This window comes from Macrobrachium rosenbergii, chromosome 43, assembly GCF_040412425.1.
Source record: "Macrobrachium rosenbergii isolate ZJJX-2024 chromosome 43, ASM4041242v1, whole genome shotgun sequence".
Lineage (NCBI taxonomy): Eukaryota > Metazoa > Arthropoda > Malacostraca > Decapoda > Palaemonidae > Macrobrachium > Macrobrachium rosenbergii.
The window spans coordinates 43,119,743-43,139,278 of record NC_089783.1 but is presented as its reverse complement, the minus strand read 5'-3'; the positions used below and the strand labels follow the sequence as shown (position 1 = coordinate 43,139,278).

At 35.6% G+C, this 19,536-nt stretch overlaps 1 protein-coding gene across 3 annotated transcripts in view; it reads left to right on the top strand.

The window, feature by feature from the left end:
- Window positions 1-19,536, top strand: part of LOC136828830 (WD repeat-containing protein 44) — a 200,460-nt gene that overhangs the window by 160,094 nt on the left and 20,830 nt on the right. For 2 of the 3 annotated variants that reach the window (XM_067087089.1, XM_067087087.1), the window contains exons 7-15: window positions 314-786; window positions 1,514-1,648; window positions 2,215-2,422; window positions 4,599-4,699; window positions 9,186-9,236; window positions 13,242-13,378; window positions 13,779-13,880; window positions 14,968-15,118; window positions 15,355-15,424. In XM_067087089.1, coding sequence (XP_066943190.1) covers window positions 314-786; window positions 1,514-1,648; window positions 2,215-2,422; window positions 4,599-4,699; window positions 9,186-9,236; window positions 13,242-13,378; window positions 13,779-13,880; window positions 14,968-15,118; window positions 15,355-15,424 — 1,428 coding nt within the window. The remainder of the gene's footprint in view (window positions 1-313; window positions 787-1,513; window positions 1,649-2,214; window positions 2,423-4,598; window positions 4,700-9,185; window positions 9,237-13,241; window positions 13,379-13,778; window positions 13,881-14,967; window positions 15,119-15,354; window positions 15,425-19,536) is intronic. The other variant, XM_067087088.1, reaches the window with a different exon arrangement.

Genomic DNA, 19,536 nt, shown 5'->3' with positions numbered 1-19,536 from the left:
AGAAAGAGTGAAGGTCTGAAGGAAGCAAGGAAGGGCACGATTATATGAGAGAGAGAGAGAGAGAGAATTAACTGGCATCGGTAGCCCTATGTTTGATATGCAGTAGTTTTATTTTCCATTTTAAGCACAGAACTGTTATAGGAAACTTTTTACAACAGCACATTACTAATGTAATATGGCATTAAAATTTATACAGAATGGTATGGTATGCTGTCCAAGTTTTTCAGATATTTGCCATAGGTAATAGCTTAGTGTAGTTCAGGCATATTTTTGTTCTTTTATCTGACTGAAAATATAATTTCTTGTTTTTCAGGTGACTTTGGAGGTATCACAATGTCCCCAGAGCCAGATTTAGTTGCTAGCACAAAAAGTAGTTCAGGTAGTGACAAGTCAAATAGTCTTCCACGTGGTGCACAAGAAACTTTGCCAGCTGTTATATCATCAGTAGATCCCACTTTACAGCTGCAATTAGCAATAACGGAAAGCACAGCATCTCAACAGTTGCCTCAATGTGAACCTTCAAAAAGTCCTTATCCAAAAGAAGGCTCTCCAGCAAGGTTGCTGTCACATCCTTCCACAACTGCTCATAATCAACCCATTGATAATCAAGCAATTTTTGTCCGAGGTAATATTCCTCTTTCAATCCATTCTCCGTCATTCATTGGTCAAGATCAACATTATGTACCACCGTCTCAACCCTCTTCAGGCTCAGGGATACCCAGTTCTGGCATTATTCCTGTAGCTCCACCTCGAAAAAGACGTCGAAATAGACGCAACACTGATGATGTAAGTTACAAGTCCAGTTTGGTGATGTATTTGTACTTTTAGCAACATCGAGTTTATAGATAAAAGTTGAACTGATGGTTTGTAACAAAAATGTGAGGTCTTTCTTGTGGCACAAATTCAGCTAGTATCTACTGCTACTACAACAAGAAGAAAGTTGGCAATTTTTATGTGCGGTGGTTGAGGTTGCTGTTCCATATAAGTGAATTAAAAAGTTTTCCACTGCCTTCTGCAGCCAACCAAGTCTACTTTTCTGTTGGGGACATTCATCAAAAGAGCGTTAAGGTTCTAAATCCTTTGTTCAACTACAAGCACATTGATAAGCAAATCAAGGATATCTAAAAGAGAATTTTTAAAACTAGCAACTTGCTAGGTACAGTGCTCTGATGCTATAGTTACTTCTTAGTTATCTTTATCTAGAAAACTCTTAAATTGGTTGTTAAGCCCTATTGAAATAGTTTTTAAGCCCTAACAGTCTCTGATAGGGATTTACCTTTTCATGTATAATTTAAACTATGTAATATTGAAGTATAATCCTGGTTATATTTTTCTCTAAGAAATTGCTCTTTCACTTCAGTAATTTTTAATAGAAATCGATTTTTGACGTATGTTGTATGATTTTTAAAGAGTACATGTAAAATGATATGAGGGTTATATTACTATTGTACAGTTTTTAGTATTATAGCAAAAACTCCTAGTAGTCTATCCAGTAATTTTATATTCCTTACAGGATACGTCAAGTGTAGCCAGTGTGTCATCATTGCCCTCCCCTGCACTCACCATTGGAGCCGTAGATGCCATAAGTATAGGACAATCCTTAGATCTACGCCAAGCAATCAGAGGAGATTATCTTGTGAAGCCTCAGGTTAGTTTTTGTTTGCATGGGCATTAGTGGACTCTTATTAATTAAAAGAAAAGATATTACAATTCACTTATTTGCACCAAGATGCAGATTGGTGATGAGAATGTGCAAAAGGGAAATGTGAGCTATCTCTGACCCTAGCTTAACCAGTGTTCCTCATGTTTAGCCTACCTTAAGTATGTTACTTAGCCAACCCTGTGCAAACACACACTTATGTCAGTAAAGCCTGTAGCATCCATGGAAACAAGAACAGCATAAACATTTTTTCATGAAATATATTTATAAATGCCAAGTTCCTTTAGCATAATACTATTGTTTTTATAAAAAAAAATCCTTCAGTCATAAATTAACTCTCATTTGCTGTCTTGAATGTTATAAAATTTAATATTTTTGTCAGCCAGACAGAAAAACCAGCCTTCCTCTACACTGTACAGGTAGTCTGGATGCAAGGCAACAGGGTAGGGTGGCTGAAAGATTGGAAATAAATTTATGTGTTACTGTATATTTTCTAAGTATTGTTCTTATTGTTTTAGAATGAAATGTAATTTTTTTACTGTCATTGTTTAAAGGATTCAGAAAATGCAAAAGCAGTTGGTCCTAGTGCTGAAGAAATTGCCCGGATAGAGGCCGAAGATACCACAAGTCAAGCATCCACACCAGAGGTATCAAGGGCTCCCAGTCGTTTAGCAGACGATTCTACACAACCACAATCCCCCGATGGAATCCCAGGTACACCAGGAACACCAGGATCATTAGTTGCAGAAACTCCAACTTCAGGTTTGTGTGATTTTGTTTCTCTCATGTGTTTTTCTGTTATCTTGGCTAAAAATCTTGACATGTATCACTGGTTATTAAATGGAATCAGTTTTTAAGAATGTTGCATTAGATGTTTAAAATACATTCTTTTTATGTTTTTAAAATTTCATGTATTTCATAAGTTAATTAATGAATCTACAAATATTACTGAAGAAGTTCCTGAAAGTCAGTTGCCCAGTTTTACCCAAGGCCATAAATTTTTTTAACCTTCAGGTACTGTCAGATTTTTTTTTTTTTTTCTTAAAGATCTTTCAGTTGAAAAATAACATAGTTTACCCACTAGGCCTTTTTGTATAAGATTTTGATGATTTCTCAGGGTAATCTGCTTTTTAGTTTAAGGAAGCATGTGTTAAGCTTTGTAAACATTTTGTAAAGTTTTTTGTTTGTTGTTGCGTATATTTATTTATTTCAAAATTGTAGGTGAAAAGATTTTAGTGGACTGAAGGTTGCAATAGGATGTATATTTTTCAAGCTTAGACCTCTAGTAATTTTACAGTAAGAGTGGATTACATGGGTGGGTGTCGTTTGTTCATTGCAGCCCCATTACTGTAATCACTTGTGGCTTTCCTCCATGCACAAGTGCTTGCTTGTACCAACTTGTACTGATCAAGATTGAGAAACCCCCCCACTGAGCATGCTGGTTTTGCCATGATGCCTCAGTTACCCTTCACCCTTCTATGTGACTCAGTGATTAAACGTTGCCCTTTTGTCACTCTCCCAGGACATAGCTTTCTTGCTATGCCGTAATCTTCCCATTGTGCTCGTTCTTTTCATTGAGAGCAAATTATCTTGTTAGCTTCGTTATTTACTTAATTTATTAGTGCTAGAGGCAGGCTCTTGGCTTGCCCTTTCAATATTACTGTGAGTATTCATTATTGCTGTGTTTTTGAAAGGTTTTTCGTATGTTCATTGTCGGGTTCTTGTTCACTGGAATTTCACCTTTTCTTACCATAAGTTTTTCTGTAACGTAATGTTATACCATGTTTGTGTAATTATTGATTAGCTAATTTTTCATTTATTTAGGTATATATTTACACAAAAATGGGACTTTTATTTCTTTTTTGTACATTTATTGAACAATGTATGTAGGGCTCAGTAGTTGCAGACAGTTAAATGATTATGTAGTTAATGTTTGTTGCTTCTTATCAACTTATTTAATTCCACTACACGAAATACTGTGTAAGAGTCAACAGTGAGTATTTTTGCCTAATGACATATTGCACAAAGAGGAACAATACCATTGTCAGTATCCAGTCTCATAGTTGAGAAGGGTATTTTACAAAAAGAAAAAAGCTTATGAAGTCATGGTAGATCTGATTCAAAGCTACAGGAGTATACAGGGAATAGCTGATATAGGTGAGTACAGTTGAAGGAAATAACTAAAATAAGAAGCTCTTGCCTCCCCAAATCATGATGATTATCAGGGTCAGTTAATTTTACAAGATTACTGTCACAGTTTTCAAATCATTGGACAGCTAGATTAGGAGAGACCAAAAGAAATAAATGACATGAAAGAGAGAGCAGTTCATCTGTGGCCAAGGGTATGTTGCAAATTACCTGCAGTATGGAGAACAAGATACAACTTGGGCAGTACCACCCCATGAGGTATTGCCTCCATTTAAGTTATAATTCAGGCTCAGTGTTGTGTGAACACAAAATTTTAAATGAAATTCCTATACAGTACATCATCAGGATTTTCAAATGAAGTGCCTTCCTCCCATCCCATTAATTGTTACACAACCTTTTTTTACAAGTAGTAATTTAAGAGTGTGGCCATTTGGCAGTTGAAAGCAAGGGATGTTTTAGGTGTGTGATTAACTAGGAGTTGGGTACCTACTAACCCTTCCTTGTTCCATTGTGCTCAAGAACTAGGACAATAGTATAATTTCATAATTTTGGGATACTTGTATAGAAATGAATTTAAGTTTTGTATTTTATAAATCACTTATCTTAAAGATCCACACGCACCACATCATTGAAAACTTTTCTGAGAGAGCAATTAAAGTCTCTTGACAAATTAATTTTTGTCAGACCCAAGACAAGGTTGTATATATATTAGATAGTTTATCCTTAGTGAGATGTAATTTTATTAGTTCAGTTTCTTAGTTTATTCTATATCTTGTTCTTTTTCTTTTAGATATTGTAACCAGTCCTGCTTCTAGTACTGAAGGACAGATGAAACAGCTCAACATGATGGTACGGACTCGTTCAGATTCTGGAAAAGAGCTCTCAGATGCTGTAAGTTTATGCTGGCTTTCTTTGAATGTGATTAAGTTGGAATGAATGCCTTCAACATCAATACTTATCAGACTGTCCAGAATTTGTGTGCTTCATATTCTTTAAAAAATGATTGTATATGTGAATTGGAAAGTTGAGTTGAATAATGTCTTAAGCTTACTAAAACTAGCTTTTATTTCACCTTTTTTGGATATGCAGTTTACTAGTGCCAGGATGGGCAGTGCTGTTCATTTAGAAAAGATTAATAATTTATTATTTTTTTATATATAAAATCTGCAATACATACGGTCGCCCTTCTTTATCTGTTAAGAAATACAAAATGTTCATAATTGTGTGCTTTTGCTCATCTGATTTGACGTGAGCTACTTGGACATACCATATAGGATATAAGACAAATTCTAGCCATGTGTATAAGTATTCCATAAGTTTTGTAAATTATTGGAATGTAATCTTTTGAAGACAGTTAACTTTTTTCAAGTAAACCCTTTATGTATAATGCCAGTTTCATGTGTTGTGAAATGTTCTGGACAAAAACTTTCTGGAGGGATGTGTGCTTATACTGCAGATGTGTGGGCAAATCCATAAATCCCTGCTGTTAGTCTGACTTTGTGTTGTTGCAGTATGGCAGTGAGAATGTGAGGCTAGGGAAAGGAAAATTATTTTTGTCTACCCAAATCCCAATTTAGAGGGAAGAAATAGTTATCAGAGCACCCAGATTGAGTTCAGGAGCAAGGGATCTACCTTACTCTTGAGATGAGTGACATGAATTCTAATCCACCAGATATGAAGCTGTGTCCAATTGACAGAGTCTTGATAAGAGTAAAGTTAGAAGTCTTTAAATGGATGCCATTGAAAAACTGATCCCCCCTTTTCAGTGGATCTAAATTATATTATTAGACCAATATTGGTGAGAAATTTATTCATCATTGTACATTATAGTGAAATCCATTCACGTAAAACAGCTATTATGGTGTCTGTGAAGCTATAATGGTGTAAGGAAAGTAGGAATGTGGAGGATTCTAAGTGTTTAGAACACATCCTAGAAACGGGGATGTCTATTTTCCAATTGTATTGCAAGGCGTAACACCTAAAAATCCAACCATTTGTGAATTATTTCTCAAAATAAGAATATACAAATATCATTTATCATCATGAATCCACCACTATGACCTCACCAGTGACAAGGTCCTGCCTAAAATTTAAATGGTTTACCATTTATTACATTATCGTACGCTCCTAAAGTAACTTCAGATCCATTATGAAACAACACTTTCAGTCACCGGCTTCCTGTTTTATAAGCAGGAAAACTCTTGAAGTACTTTCTCAGTTGTCTTTAGTCCTTGGAAGGTGTAGGTGTGACCTGTAAAGGAAATTCATATTCTAATGAAAGATGCTGTAACACACTTTTCATTTTCCAACATTAGTATTGGCCACAAAGTCAGCAGCGGAGACAGGCTCATGAACATCTAACTTTCTCAGGCTGTGCAGCTTACTTACTCATTACAAAGATGTAAATGGAAAGAGGAAAACCATCGTTAGTCCACTTTCATGGGAACTAAGGTGCTGCCTGGATCAGTTACTCTTATTGTACCAACCACAGAAAGTGTTCAGTTTAGCCTTGAAATAACCATGGAACTTTTCCAGAAACGCTTTTTATCTGTGATGTAAATCGGTAATCTCCAAACATGAAGATATAGCATCACAGATATTGATGGAACCTGTGGAAGAAGTGAGATTTGTGAAGAAATAGCCTTCAGCATAATGTTTTCTGACATCTCAAGTACTGTATATAGAAAAGTAGATTGATTTACCCTTTTTGATTCTACCAGTGAGGAGCCATCAAACTCATGTTGATGTTTATAGACGGTAAAATCTTGGCAGGAAGACCTGAGCATAGCAGGTGGAGGAAAGGCACTTGCCTTCAGGATGTCCCTCAATTGCATAGAGACATCCACCTTCCAGGCCAGCAGGCCTGGCAAGGCTAAGCAATAAATCAGGAGCTTGCTTATGAGACTCACAGCAAACCAATCTGCCTTTGTGTCTCCCAGTTATGTTGATGCTTGCAAATGTATTTTTGCAGTGACCACTCCAGTGGAAGATCTTGGACTTTTATGTTTAGACTATCCATGATGGCATATGCTTCCCTGGCATAGACCATGGTATAACCTCTGCTACATGCTTCTCTGCCGATGCAAAGCTCTCTGTTGTTAGGTAGCAGGCTCCAACTTTGCCTCCATGATGTTTTAGGTAGGCTACTCTCTCGTTGTTAGACCTCACCCTTACTCACACGCCAAATGAAGACTGTCAGGTCCGGATAACTGCCCTTGATTACAGTTAGTATATGTGGCAACTTTTTTCCAGCACTGACTATTTTTCAGGTGCCTGGAAGTTTAGCAGGTGAGTGTCAACCCTCTGAAGATGCTTCCAAAAACAGGAGGATCTATATTCTGAAGAAGCAGGAATCAGAACTACTCCCACCCTCAGGTTCTGCATGATCTGCCACCAAAGGTTTATCCTTATGTCTTCTGACAGAGGACCTGAAAGATTTCTTGTTTCATTAAATCTGCCCAAGCCTGTTTACCTATAGTTGAAGAGACTATTTTTTTTTGTGTCAGTTACAAACCTTAAAGTTGTGTTCCCTGACATGGTTGCAGGTCTAATATCTCCCAGGTTATCAAATGTCACAGTTCCTGACATAAGAATTTGGCATAATCATCTTGGTATATGCATGGCCAGTTCTGTGTCACGCCATTTGTCATTCCAGATTACTAATGGCACAAGAATCCAGGTAATCATTTTAGGGAAGAGTGGTCAGTCAAAGTTACAGTGCCTAGAACTGGAATACTTTCTGCACCCAGATGAATCAAATAAATCCCTGGGAATCTAAGTGAACAGGGACATGGAAATATGCAGGTTTAGATATTGTGGATGCTAGAAATATAGCACTTCCACCAATGCATCTTTCCATCATTGATCTTGCTTTGCTGTGTACTGAAACCATCTCTACTTGGCTGTCTCAGGATTCTGCTTCTGAATTTTCCACAACCTCAAGAACTTCTGGAAATGAGCCCCCTGTAGAGCTCAGAGGTCAGTGGGTAGAAATCTCACCCTTTCCCCTGCAAGAGGTTCTGTTGACCAAGTTCCTAACTCTGCCTCCTTGAGAAGGAGACTTTTCTCGTCTTGATGCAGGTTTTGAAGAGCAAAGTGTTTCTGCAGGAAGGCTTAGCAGGCCCTCTATTGCACATCCTACTATGATACATAGATCAAGATGTATGCTGTTGCTGTCTCTGACCTCAAGGTATTTGAAATTAAAGGCATATCTCTTGACCTAATACATGACCAAGGTTTTTCTTGGCATCCCCAGTAGCCAAGGAATTTATCTTATCCCCATGATTGGATTTGAAAAAAAGTGTGTATCTCCATGATTGGATTTGAAAAAAAGCATTTGACCATGAGGTTGGGAAGACTTAAATCCCATGTGTCTGAAAACAACACAAGATTTGAGAACTCTTCAAAGACTGTATCTTTTTCACTGTAACATAAGCCATCATGTTAATTAACATGCCGAATAAATGTATTGGTGTCCTCCCAGTAAAGCAACAGTTTTCCAGGCCGTGGGGGTTCTGACAGTCTGTTAATCCATTGGTGGTGAATCCACTCATGCCATCATCCAGAAGCTTATTAAATGAACTCTACGAGGAAGAAAAAATTTAGTAAGAAGAATAGAAGAAGCATATTGTAAAAAGAATCCTGCTATGCTGCTTTTTGAGAAAGCAATTTTAGTATTATTTTGAGTTCCTGTCTCCCAGTCCTGGTATCACTAGAAGCTATTTAATTTGACAACACAAACAGTGATTTGTCTTGGTGGAGACTCGGAGACCCATAGGCATATGCTGAGTGTTACTGGCTAACTGCCATTCTCTGTATTTTCTCCTTAATAATAAATAAATTGTCCAGGAATACAGTTAATTTTTTTACTGTTTTCTTTTGTAAGTACTGCATAGTATGTTGCATGATGTATTTTTGTTTTATGTTAGGACTTATTTTCCTAAAAATTTAAACTTGTCATGGATTTTGTGGATGTAGATGCAGACATATTAGGAAATTGTTTTGTGCATTATCTAAAAATTCTTAATTTCTACTAAATTTCTGTAAACAAGCAGATTCTTGAATTAGAAATCCGCAGAAAAAGAGGGACAACTTTATGTATGTTTGTGCATGTAAAACATGTATTGTGTACAGTCACTGTTATGTATTGTTAAACTTAGTGGTCAAATAACCTGGCATAAGTAATATGAAATACTCATAAACTAGTCTCTTCAGTCTTGACTAAATTAAGTGTTATTTCATACTTTGTTTTGGTTCTGTGGAATAACTTCTGTATAAGGTGCTAAGTAAAAATACTTGCTACCTTTTTGAAATGCTTTAGTACAATTATGGTTGCTTTTCTTGCATGTGCCTACAACTTACATCTCCTCTCTTCAAGGAATGGTTTTTGCCGTCTCCTGTTGACTTAGATGCCTTCATAAGTGACAAAGTGAGTTTACTCTGATTAAAGTTAATATAATATTTTTAATATTAAGAGAATCAGAAAGACAGTTTGGTTTGATATGGTGGTTACAATGATGGTTATTTTATTAATTGTATATACATTTTTACTTTTATATTTTTAGAGTACCATTATTGTATATACATTTTGTTTTTATTTTGAGAGTACTATTACCAGTACATAATGTAACTGTATATATTAATCTCAGGCTTGAGTAGTACTCTGCCAGAAATAGTGGAAATAAAATATTTTTTGGCTTAGTATTCTTAAAGAAATGCTACTGATTTTTTATACTTTACATTTTGTTCTGAATTATATTGTGGTGTTCCAGATTCAAAGAATTGTTGGTAGAAATCATTAAAAATATAGTTTGTTACTTCCCAAGGAAACCACCAAAGCCATTACCAAATGTATCTTGAAAAACTCGCTGCTATCTATCCCACAAAATTTTGGATAAATTAAATCCTTCATAGCACCTTTCTTCTTAGCTCTCTCTTGCATGTTTAAGGCAATTCTGTAACTGAACAAGTACCCATTAAGTAGTATTTTATCTTGGTTATATATTTTCCTACATTACAACTGAACATAAAATCTTGAAGGGGTAAGTATTCTTATAAAGTGTAAATTAGTACCATAAGAACTTAATCACATCATATGAAGGGATGACCATTTAAAAATGTACTAAGGTGATCTTGTTTTTGCATGGCATGACAGAAAATTTGTTGTGAGATATGATCCTCAATCTGTGATTGTCCTCAATCTGTGATTGTCATTTATTCTTTCCTTTACTCCTTTTATATAATTTTTTCTCTCACTTTTCAATATTTGTTCTAAAATTCACTGCAGTTCCAGTATTCTTCCTCTTTTCAATCACTTTTGTTTAATTTGGTTATTCACGCATACCACCTATCTATGGATTTTATGTATTCCTTAAAGAGTTTGCCTCCTTTGCTTGGAATTACATTGCAAGCAAAGTTATCTTGGAAAAAAAAGAGCAAAGACTAGACTTTTATTAATGTAAGTACTGTAATGCCTTTAATCCCCTTATTTGTTCCAAAACAAACCCATTATTTTACAGTTGACTAATTCTGTGGTAGAGACATATCACCAAAGCAGAAGAGTTCCAGATTCCACCTATCTGAGTATGCATCTGGGTCCACCACTACCTCTACTAGTAAAATTGATCTTTATCTGCATGTCTTCTGTGTGTTTAACACCTGCAGTCTCACTCCTCAGAATTTTTTCGTAACTCATTTCATATGACCTGTATTGTGCAAATTTCACTACCACCCTACTTCATTTTTATGATTAATTTCCTGTAACCCACTGTGGACATTTCCCTTATTTACTACACCTTTGAAACCTTATTCTGAATGATAGCTCTTTGCCTTGGAGCTGATAACCAACAGTTATTCATATTAACTTGTGGAAAATGAGTGTTTAATTTCTCTGCCAGACTAGCGTTTTGTGTTTTATTTTTTAATTAACAACTTACGCTTCCCTCTTGCAAGAGTTCCACAGTGTTACTGCAGGTTTCTTATCCCTGTTGTATGGTAGCTGTATTAGTCATTGCATGCATTAGCACAATACCGAATATTTCCTGGTAAAGGCGTACATAGTGAAACCATTTGTATTATTCTTTTTAGTGCATTTAGTAGATGCCATAGCAGTTTATAGTTGTAATATTTTTTTACATTGAATAGTTAAAGTGCCTCATCATGGGTATGTTGAGGTTCTGGGCTAACTGTGCTAAAGCTTTATGGCTAATATGAAAAGACCATTTGTTGAGTGGCTCGTGCAAGAGGCTAGTTAATACTAGTGAAATGACAAAGTGTTTGTAAAGATTGGTCAGCGTCTGGAATTCCTTTTCAAGTACTTTGGAATGTGTCTTGAGATTGTACTACCACAGGTTCAGGTTATTGTAAAGCAATGGGTTTGTATATGAGATAATAAATTTTATAGTTTCTGGCTTCTAAATTAAAGAAATTGAGAATTGTTCTTGGTTCTTAATGGGGAGCAGCCATTTTTTATTTTGGTATGTATATACATTTCACATAATTGTGTATGACATGCCACAGTTGAGGATTTGGTGGAAGACAGTGTAAGAAGTTTCTATGAAAGAAGTGGTTTATATTTGAAGACATACATCGTAGGTTTTATATTTTTAAAATTTTGCATTCATTTATATTCAGAATCAGGAGATAAGTTTTGGAAGTTGACATTAGTTTGAAAGATGTGAAAATATGGAAGGCTAAAGGGTGTGTGCTTGCTTGCTGTTACTTGTTAGAGCTTCCTTAAAACTTCTCCCTCCATCACTTATTAGAATCTTAGGGAGGTATTAGATCAAGGTTTCAGAAAAATGCCTCAAAGCAAATTTTCATCTTTCTGTTTTGGCTCTATTTTGCATCTCCCTCTTATCTTACACTAGTGCAACAGCCATCTTTTAAACTTCTGTACCTAAGACATTTTCTTCTGCTTCTCTTTCTGTCCCCACCGTCATCATAGGTTTTTCATAATTTTTGCAGTTTATTTTCTGATCATTCCCCTGCATGGAAGCACTCATTATTAGGACGTCCAGACTTTCTACTACACCTAATCCTTATTTTTTTTTTTTTCCCCAAGACCACATCCTCAGTTTTTATTTGAGGTGAAAGCATAGGCAATTGCTTGTCCTCAGCCAAGGCCATGATATGTGGTTAGAGCTAGATGTAGAAAAGTTGTAGAAAAAGTTGGAGACTTGCTTAAATAAGTTGTCATGCATTCAGAATTATGCTTACAAAGAACCAAGATGGACTTTGTTCAAAATCTACTGTACCTTTGATATTCACGGTGATCCTATGCATGATCTGTAGGTCGTAGATATTTGTTTTCACAGATTGTTAAGAGGTTTGGGGTGTCTGATAATATTTGAAGTTTAACAGCTGACAGTGAAATAAGATTCTTGTAAAATAATGGTCATTATATTAAAAAAAATTGCTGTACAACTTTTTTCTTGTATCTCTAAACCATGTTTGTCAGTTTAGGAGAAGGCTGGATGATATCTATCTTTCAGTTATGACAGAACTGTATATGCTGAATGATATTTTCCACTTTTACTAGCTGGTGCCAGACACTGCACTGGTAAGAATACAAATTGGAAGAGAGTTGTTGGTTATGTGTAGAGTGAAATAGACATCATGCTTACTTTAGTAGACAGAGATTTCCCCAAATGGTTGTTCTTGTAAGCTTTGTAAATTCTTTCTTTGTAAAAGTAACACTTCATTAGTCTGTTATTTGTAGAAAGTTAAATCCTTATCTGTTAATTCGTTATTACTTATAAAAGAGCTCTTGAAGCAGTGGTTTACTTTATAGTAATAATTAGAGTATTAAAGTTTCATTTTTTGTTATTCAGCCATAGCTACATTGCTCTCTTGCTGTTTTCTTCTCTTCTATATTCAACCTGTTGAATCCTGAAAATGTGACTCAGCTCTCTTATTAAAGAATTCTGGTGTCATTTTTCATTGTTGTAACTGGGATGATGGTTGCGCATAGTTTTAATTTTTCTTTATATTGCATAAAGTAGTGTAGCTTGTTCACTCTAAATCAGTTCTAGGACTCATGTAAGTACTGTAGCTTTAATTACTGTATAGTATATAGAAATGTCTAATAAACCAGTCATGCAGTTTTAGTTGTTTCACTTTAGTAGTATTTTCACTAAAGAATGACCAACAATACAAGTCTACACAAGTTATGAACAGTTATACTTATGTTGCTGATGATAAGTCATAATGAACCACAGTTTATGTGCTCTCTCTCTCTCTCTCTCTCTCTCTCTCTCTCTCATTCATTCTATTTTGTTGCTCAGTTGTACATACTTCATAGCTGTGTGATTTGTGTTTTTCATTGGTCATCTGAGCCCCATCTCTAGAGCAAATGTTTTAAAACATTTTAAGGTAGCCATGTAGATTTTTAGTTTATTAATTTCATATGGTCATTCCTTTTTTTTATTTCCAGGAAATACTACAGCAAGTAACAGTGTTGAATCTTGATACGGGTGAAAGAATACCACTCAGTGATGCTGAAAATTGTTTGCCTCAAGCACTTAACCCTCTTTCTCTTCATATCATGAGGCTCACCAGTGAATATGTTAGGTAAGTTTTATTGAAGAGTTTGATCAGTGCATGTAGAATGAGTTGAGATTTATCTGTTGATGGATTCATTCTCATGCTCAGACATGTCATACAGAGCAGTGTTTATTTTTTTGCTTAATTATATGGATGTTAATAGCCATATATGTCTAATTCTTCTAAATACGGAGAATGTCGTAAAGTATCAGATTGATGTAGCAGCATATAAGTAGAAAGGTAAAGTATGTGATGAGAGTGTCAAGAATATCTTAGCTGCATACTTGATATTGGTAGTCATCAGAGACGGTTAGTAATCCTTACATTCTCAGGATGAATGTCATATCAGTAAAGGTAACTAAGAAAATTTTCTACCATAATTTTCAAGTTATGTTCGATGTTAATACTTTGTGATTTCTTTTAACAGTAACTCAAATGTTGATGGGCAGGAATCAGATGAAGAAAGTGTCTTAGATGTAAATGTGAAGAAACTCCCTGAAGTAGATGGTTCTGCAGTGAAAAAGAAAACGTAAGTTTTTGATTGGTGCTTCTGTGAACTCTGAAAGGGTTTCTTGTAGATTTTTCTTTCAAAATAATGTATTCATCCAAGAATTTAAATTTTTGTTGAACTTTGTAGTTCAGTAGTGGTATTTTTAAGTACAGGTTCACAATCTCTTATCTGAAACCCTTGGGGCCAGCGGGGGGGTTTCAGAACTGAAGCTTGCTCTACAGATACACAAGTACAGTTTATCTGCAACAAAAACATTCTGTAAAACTCAAAACTATTCAGCATCAAAAAGAACCATAATTTGCGTATACACTTGTGCATCATCCAGTCTCGTGTATTCATGCAATCCATAAAATTTTGTCTCAGAACATGATTTCAGCACATACATTGTGTATAGTGCAAGATACATTGTTGGTAGACTACACAAAGCTATGCTTTATATTTGAATTTGTTTTTCAGTAGGTTATATTAGGGTAGGCTTCCTATGCTTGTATCTGTTTTGATAGATTCCATTGTTAATGCATATTATGTATATCTAAGTTGCTTATAAATAAATAGTAGGCCTAGGAGCAGAAGTGGTAGGTTAAATGCAAATCTCCATACATTCAGCCAGGTATACAAAACTTGTGGCTTGTCCAAGAATTCATTACCACATCTTATACTGTAATTACCAGTCACTTAATATTGAAACAAAACAATGGCATAAACAACAGCAAGTACTGACATAAACAACTGAATCTAGAAGCAGCTGTTTACTGATGTTAGTTACTGTAATGAACATTGAGAAACAGCTGTTTGCCAATTTTAGTTACCATAACTAAGACACGTTTATTAAGAGTTGCGTTACAGTTGCTGACTTGTTAAAAATTTGCTAATTTTCAATGGTGATTTCAATAAATAAAAAATTTTTATTCATCCTTCACTCAGTGGAGAAGGTGAGCAAAGAAAGTACGCCACTAAACTTAAGGTTGTAGGTGTGGCTGAAGAAACGAAAAATGTGCAGGCTGCAAAATGTTTTGGAAGAGATAAAAGCAACATCTGAAGCTGGCAAAATCATACTGCGTTTATAAATAAAGTAAGTTGCATTTTTAAACCCATTTTAATACAGGTCTCAGCTCAAAAAATTCCTTGGACGAAAGATGGAATCTGCCGTAAGCAAGGCCCGCTCTTTAGCACATGAAGTTTCCCATAGACATCGTGAAGAAAAAGATGTCTTTGAAGATGATGCTCCAGCTCATGATACTATGCAGTATGTCAAGGTATATTGCATCCTTCTATGTTTGCATTTAAATGTTTCATTTTTAGATAAAATGCTGTTGCAGCCTAATACTTACATGATATGACACACTCATTATACAGCTCTAGAATATAGTTTAACCAGTCTGCACACCCATAATCCAGTGTATGGAAATAGGTATGGTAATACAGTACAGTGTTTTCATAGCAGTCATATTATCTCAAGTAAATTTTAAGATTTTTCTTGTTTTATTTCCAGATCAAAACTGCCCATAGTCACAAAGGGCCTCATGAATTTGACAATCTTATGTATGTACAAGAGATTACAGGTATGTTAATGTTTCTGTTTGCAATATTGGATTTTATGTAAATGCAGTAGCATAGGTTAAAAGTAACTTAAACTATCCACAACTTTAGTGTTATCAGGATTATTTAGATGTACTCCTCATCTTTGGTGAAGGTAATTAAAGAGAAAAATTTGTGTAGATTTTGAAGAATGCACTGAAGTACTGTTAATAGCCTCAGTGTAAAAAATGGTTGAGATAATGTCAGATTTTATGCTTTAATTTTGATGTTATAAGTTTTTAAGTTTCTCAGGCAATAGGAGAAATGCGTATTATCAGTTTAAACATACTGTTATATGATGGCATATGAGACTCATTTTCTTCAAAATGGCTCCCAGGTCTAATATTATAAGGCAAGGTATCCAGTAGGCAGTAGTGGTTACCCAGCCATTAACTACCATGGCCTAATGAAAACTTTTCTTTACATTATTCTACTCTCAGAGTAACATTTAAATCGGCATTTGTTCATACACAGAACAAACCTGTGTCTTAACATTAAGATAAATCTTCTGGTGCCAGCTGGAAACTGGTAAAAATAAAACAGTATAATTGTATATGCAAGGAACTGGTGGCCTCTGGCATCTGTCAGGAATGAGGTGGGTGACACCACTGACCCAAGCTTGATCTTGTGACGTCTCGGTTATTCTTCTACCCCCTTTGAGTGAGGACGTCTTGTTCTTTCTCTCCTCCCTAAAGCCATTTTTTTGTTTCTATGCCCGTATTTTCTCTTCTGTGTTTTAGTGTACAGGTTTGTATGTTTGTGAGAGAGTGTTGTGGGTATCATAGAATCCCAAAACCCCTCTGCAAGCTCCAGTTCTGGCTCCCGCAAGACTCAGAGGAAAAGTCTGGATGCAGGAGGTTGTCCATGGTAACGTTCCTAGCCTCCATGAGTACTGATCCTCATTCAACTTGTAGTAGGTGCAGAGCAAATGAATGTAGTGAAATCAGTCCTTGTTCAGAATGTAATTCTTGGTCTCCTGAGCAAGGACCTAGACAACAAACCAGTCCATGATAAAGTTCTGTGAATGATTACCAATCTTCCATCTTTCAGGATTCCCATTTGGGAAAAAACCCTTTATGTGTGTTATATGTGCAGCAGTATTTTTTGAGGAATACTGCCTCTGATGACCACCCAATAAACTGGAAATTCTCCAAAGGAAATGATTTTTAAGAAAACCATCGATAAGCTTACCTTCCAGATGTCATGCGACTGGAAAATGAGTGGGGTCGGCCTTTTTTTTTTTTTTTTTTTTTTTTTTTATAAAGAATGCTCCATGCATGGAAAGTGGGTTGCTTGTATTAGGTTGTAAGAAAAGAGAACAATACAGGATGTTAGTCGTGACATCTAGGGAAACCTGGAGTAATTGGGCTGGGCGCAATGCTTTATTTGAAATGCTGAGTTCTTGTAGAAGAGGATTTCCTCTTAGTTAGTAATGGTGGTAAAAAAATGTTGACCCTGTCTAAGAGAGCCGAGTTCACTGATCTGGGTTCCTGATGCCAAGATGGTCAAGAAGACCATCTTTTAGAGCTGATAATTTATACTGTAGTTGCATTGGGACATTTGAATTGTGAGGAGGTGGCAGAAGTCAAAGAACCTTTTTCAGGGACCAGGTTGTAGGATCCTTGCAGGAGCAGGTATTTGCAGTGCAATGGACTGGAGGAGGGAGCTAAAAACTTCTGAATTTGAGGCAATACTAGACCAGCACAGAAACACAACCTTGTATGCTGTAATTGTGGTAGTAACAAGGCACTCGCCCTCAAATAGGTGAATCAAGAAATTCAGAAGTTTAAAGCAAAATTTCAGCCGTGCTCTCAGTGTGGAGGAAATCTCACCATACTTTCCGTACATTGGTATTGTCGAATAGATGAGGTGTAGTTTCTGAACCAGGTGCCTAGGAATGCTAGATGAAAAATCTTCACAATAGGCTACATTTAGAAAATCCACATATAAACTCTCCTACTGCCTGTGATATAATAGCGGATGGCAATTGGACTTTCATTTTCACCCATTGTTGCAGCAGAAGGAACCAATGACTGTTGGGTCAGTTTGGGGCCATTAAGTAGGCTATTCCATTGGAGGTCATTAGTCTGAATAAAGCCTTCAAAATATGGGACAGTGAAGGAAAGATGTAGCCTGTCGTCAGTCTGTTCCAGTCCTGTTAGAAATGCATCTCTTGCTATTGCCTGAGTGTCGAGGTTTGGAGACACACAATGGTTTGGCTAACAGATCCACTTCTGGATGTGTAAGGAGGTTGGCAGTCACTTGAATTAGGGTTTGTCCAACATCCACTTGGTCAAAATTGCCATTTGCCTTGACAAAAAAAAAAAAAAAAAAAAAAAAATGCCAATTACAAATTAATGGGCAAGGAGAGAAAGAGTTTGCATCAGAAGAAAAATCTATCAGTCACCATCAGTAGGGGGCCTATAATTTCTAAGCAGATTGTAGAAGTTAAAAAAAAAAAGTCCAGAGAGTAGTAGGGTATATTAAACTTTGGTTGGCCATAGGGAAACAGGAGATCACACCAGACAATCCTGAGAGCCCAGTTTGGGAGCCATCCCAGAGGAATGGCATAGGCAGATTAGTAGTGGTTCAAGGAAGACCAATAAAACTATTGCCATAAGTCAGAAACAATGAATATTAGAGGAAACTAAAATGTCCCAACTTTTACTCTTGCACAGTGTCAAGGTCAGTTGATAGAACACTTAACCTTTTGAGGTGTCAGCTGATAGATCTGTTAACCTTTTTAGAGTCTGTATACTTCAGCTGCACTTACATATTCAGCTTCTATATGCTTTGTGTGCAGTAGTCATCATGAAGAACAGTAAACTAGATATTATTAAAAATATTTTGTTTTCCTTGGTGCAAAAAACTTATTTTTCTCCTCAGATATTTTTGATTGATAAGCATAAACTAGAACTCCTTATTTTTTAGTTTTTTCTTTCCTTCTTTGAATGTATAGAGATAACTTACAATCATTCAGCTTTAAAATAAAATCAAATCCAGTAGCTTAACATAAAAAATATGACAGTTCATTCAAAGAAAAATATGACTGTAAAAACATGTTCAATGAGGAATTCTGTTCAGACATGATTGGAGAGGGATGTAAATATCATATTCTTAAGTGAAATAGACTTACACTCCCTCACTAACTGTTAGTAAATTTCCTTTCATAAGTGTAACTGTAATAGGGATAAATCTGTGCGGTATGTACACAGTTTTTCATGTTGTCCTTGTGGGGTGTTATTTCCATATGTTTTTCTGCTGTAAAGGAGCTACACATTATTTTCAGTAATCATTATAAACTTGAATATGCCCAAAACTTTTTTCTTAATATTCCTTGCTAAAAATATGGAGGTCTATTATGTCAGTGAGTTTTGTATGCCATCATATCAGAAATACATTTATCTTCGACTTTAGAATTCTGAAGTAAAGTGATAAGAATGAAGTGAACAGTATTTTATGTAAAATAAAACAATTTCTGAGGCTAGAATATTGATGTTTAATCGGTATTGAATAAAAGAATTTATAAATTATGTTTTATAGGTGAAGTATGAGATTCAATTCTATAAGAGGAATGATCATATTGTTCATCAAACAGCCATAAAATGTAAATTGTCGTGAGTATTTACAAGGCACTGTAATAAAAGCTATTTGGTTTACTTGTAGAAATGAAAAAACTGCACTCTAGAAGGTGAATGCAATTGTCCTTCAAATATACAGTAAAAGAAAGTAAGTCAGATGCCAAATAAAAAGGCACACCATAGTGGCTGAATTCATCTCTTGTTGACTTCTGTGGTAAGGAAACATTTACTGGCCCTCAAGTGGATGATTTAAAACCCTACCCAAGCTCCAGACCATGTTATTGAGCTACATAAATAATGTTTTATGAGCATTCATAATAATAGTTTTTCCCGTATTTTCCCTTTTGGTGATTGGTGGACACATGTATTACTGAAATTACTCAATAATTACCATATTTGATGACATATCAGACCCCCTTCTTTCCCCCCAAAAATGCTCAAAATATATACAGTACCAGGGTGTCTTATATGTGAAGTTGAGATATCAGGTAGGCTGTGTTTATCCTGTCATGGAC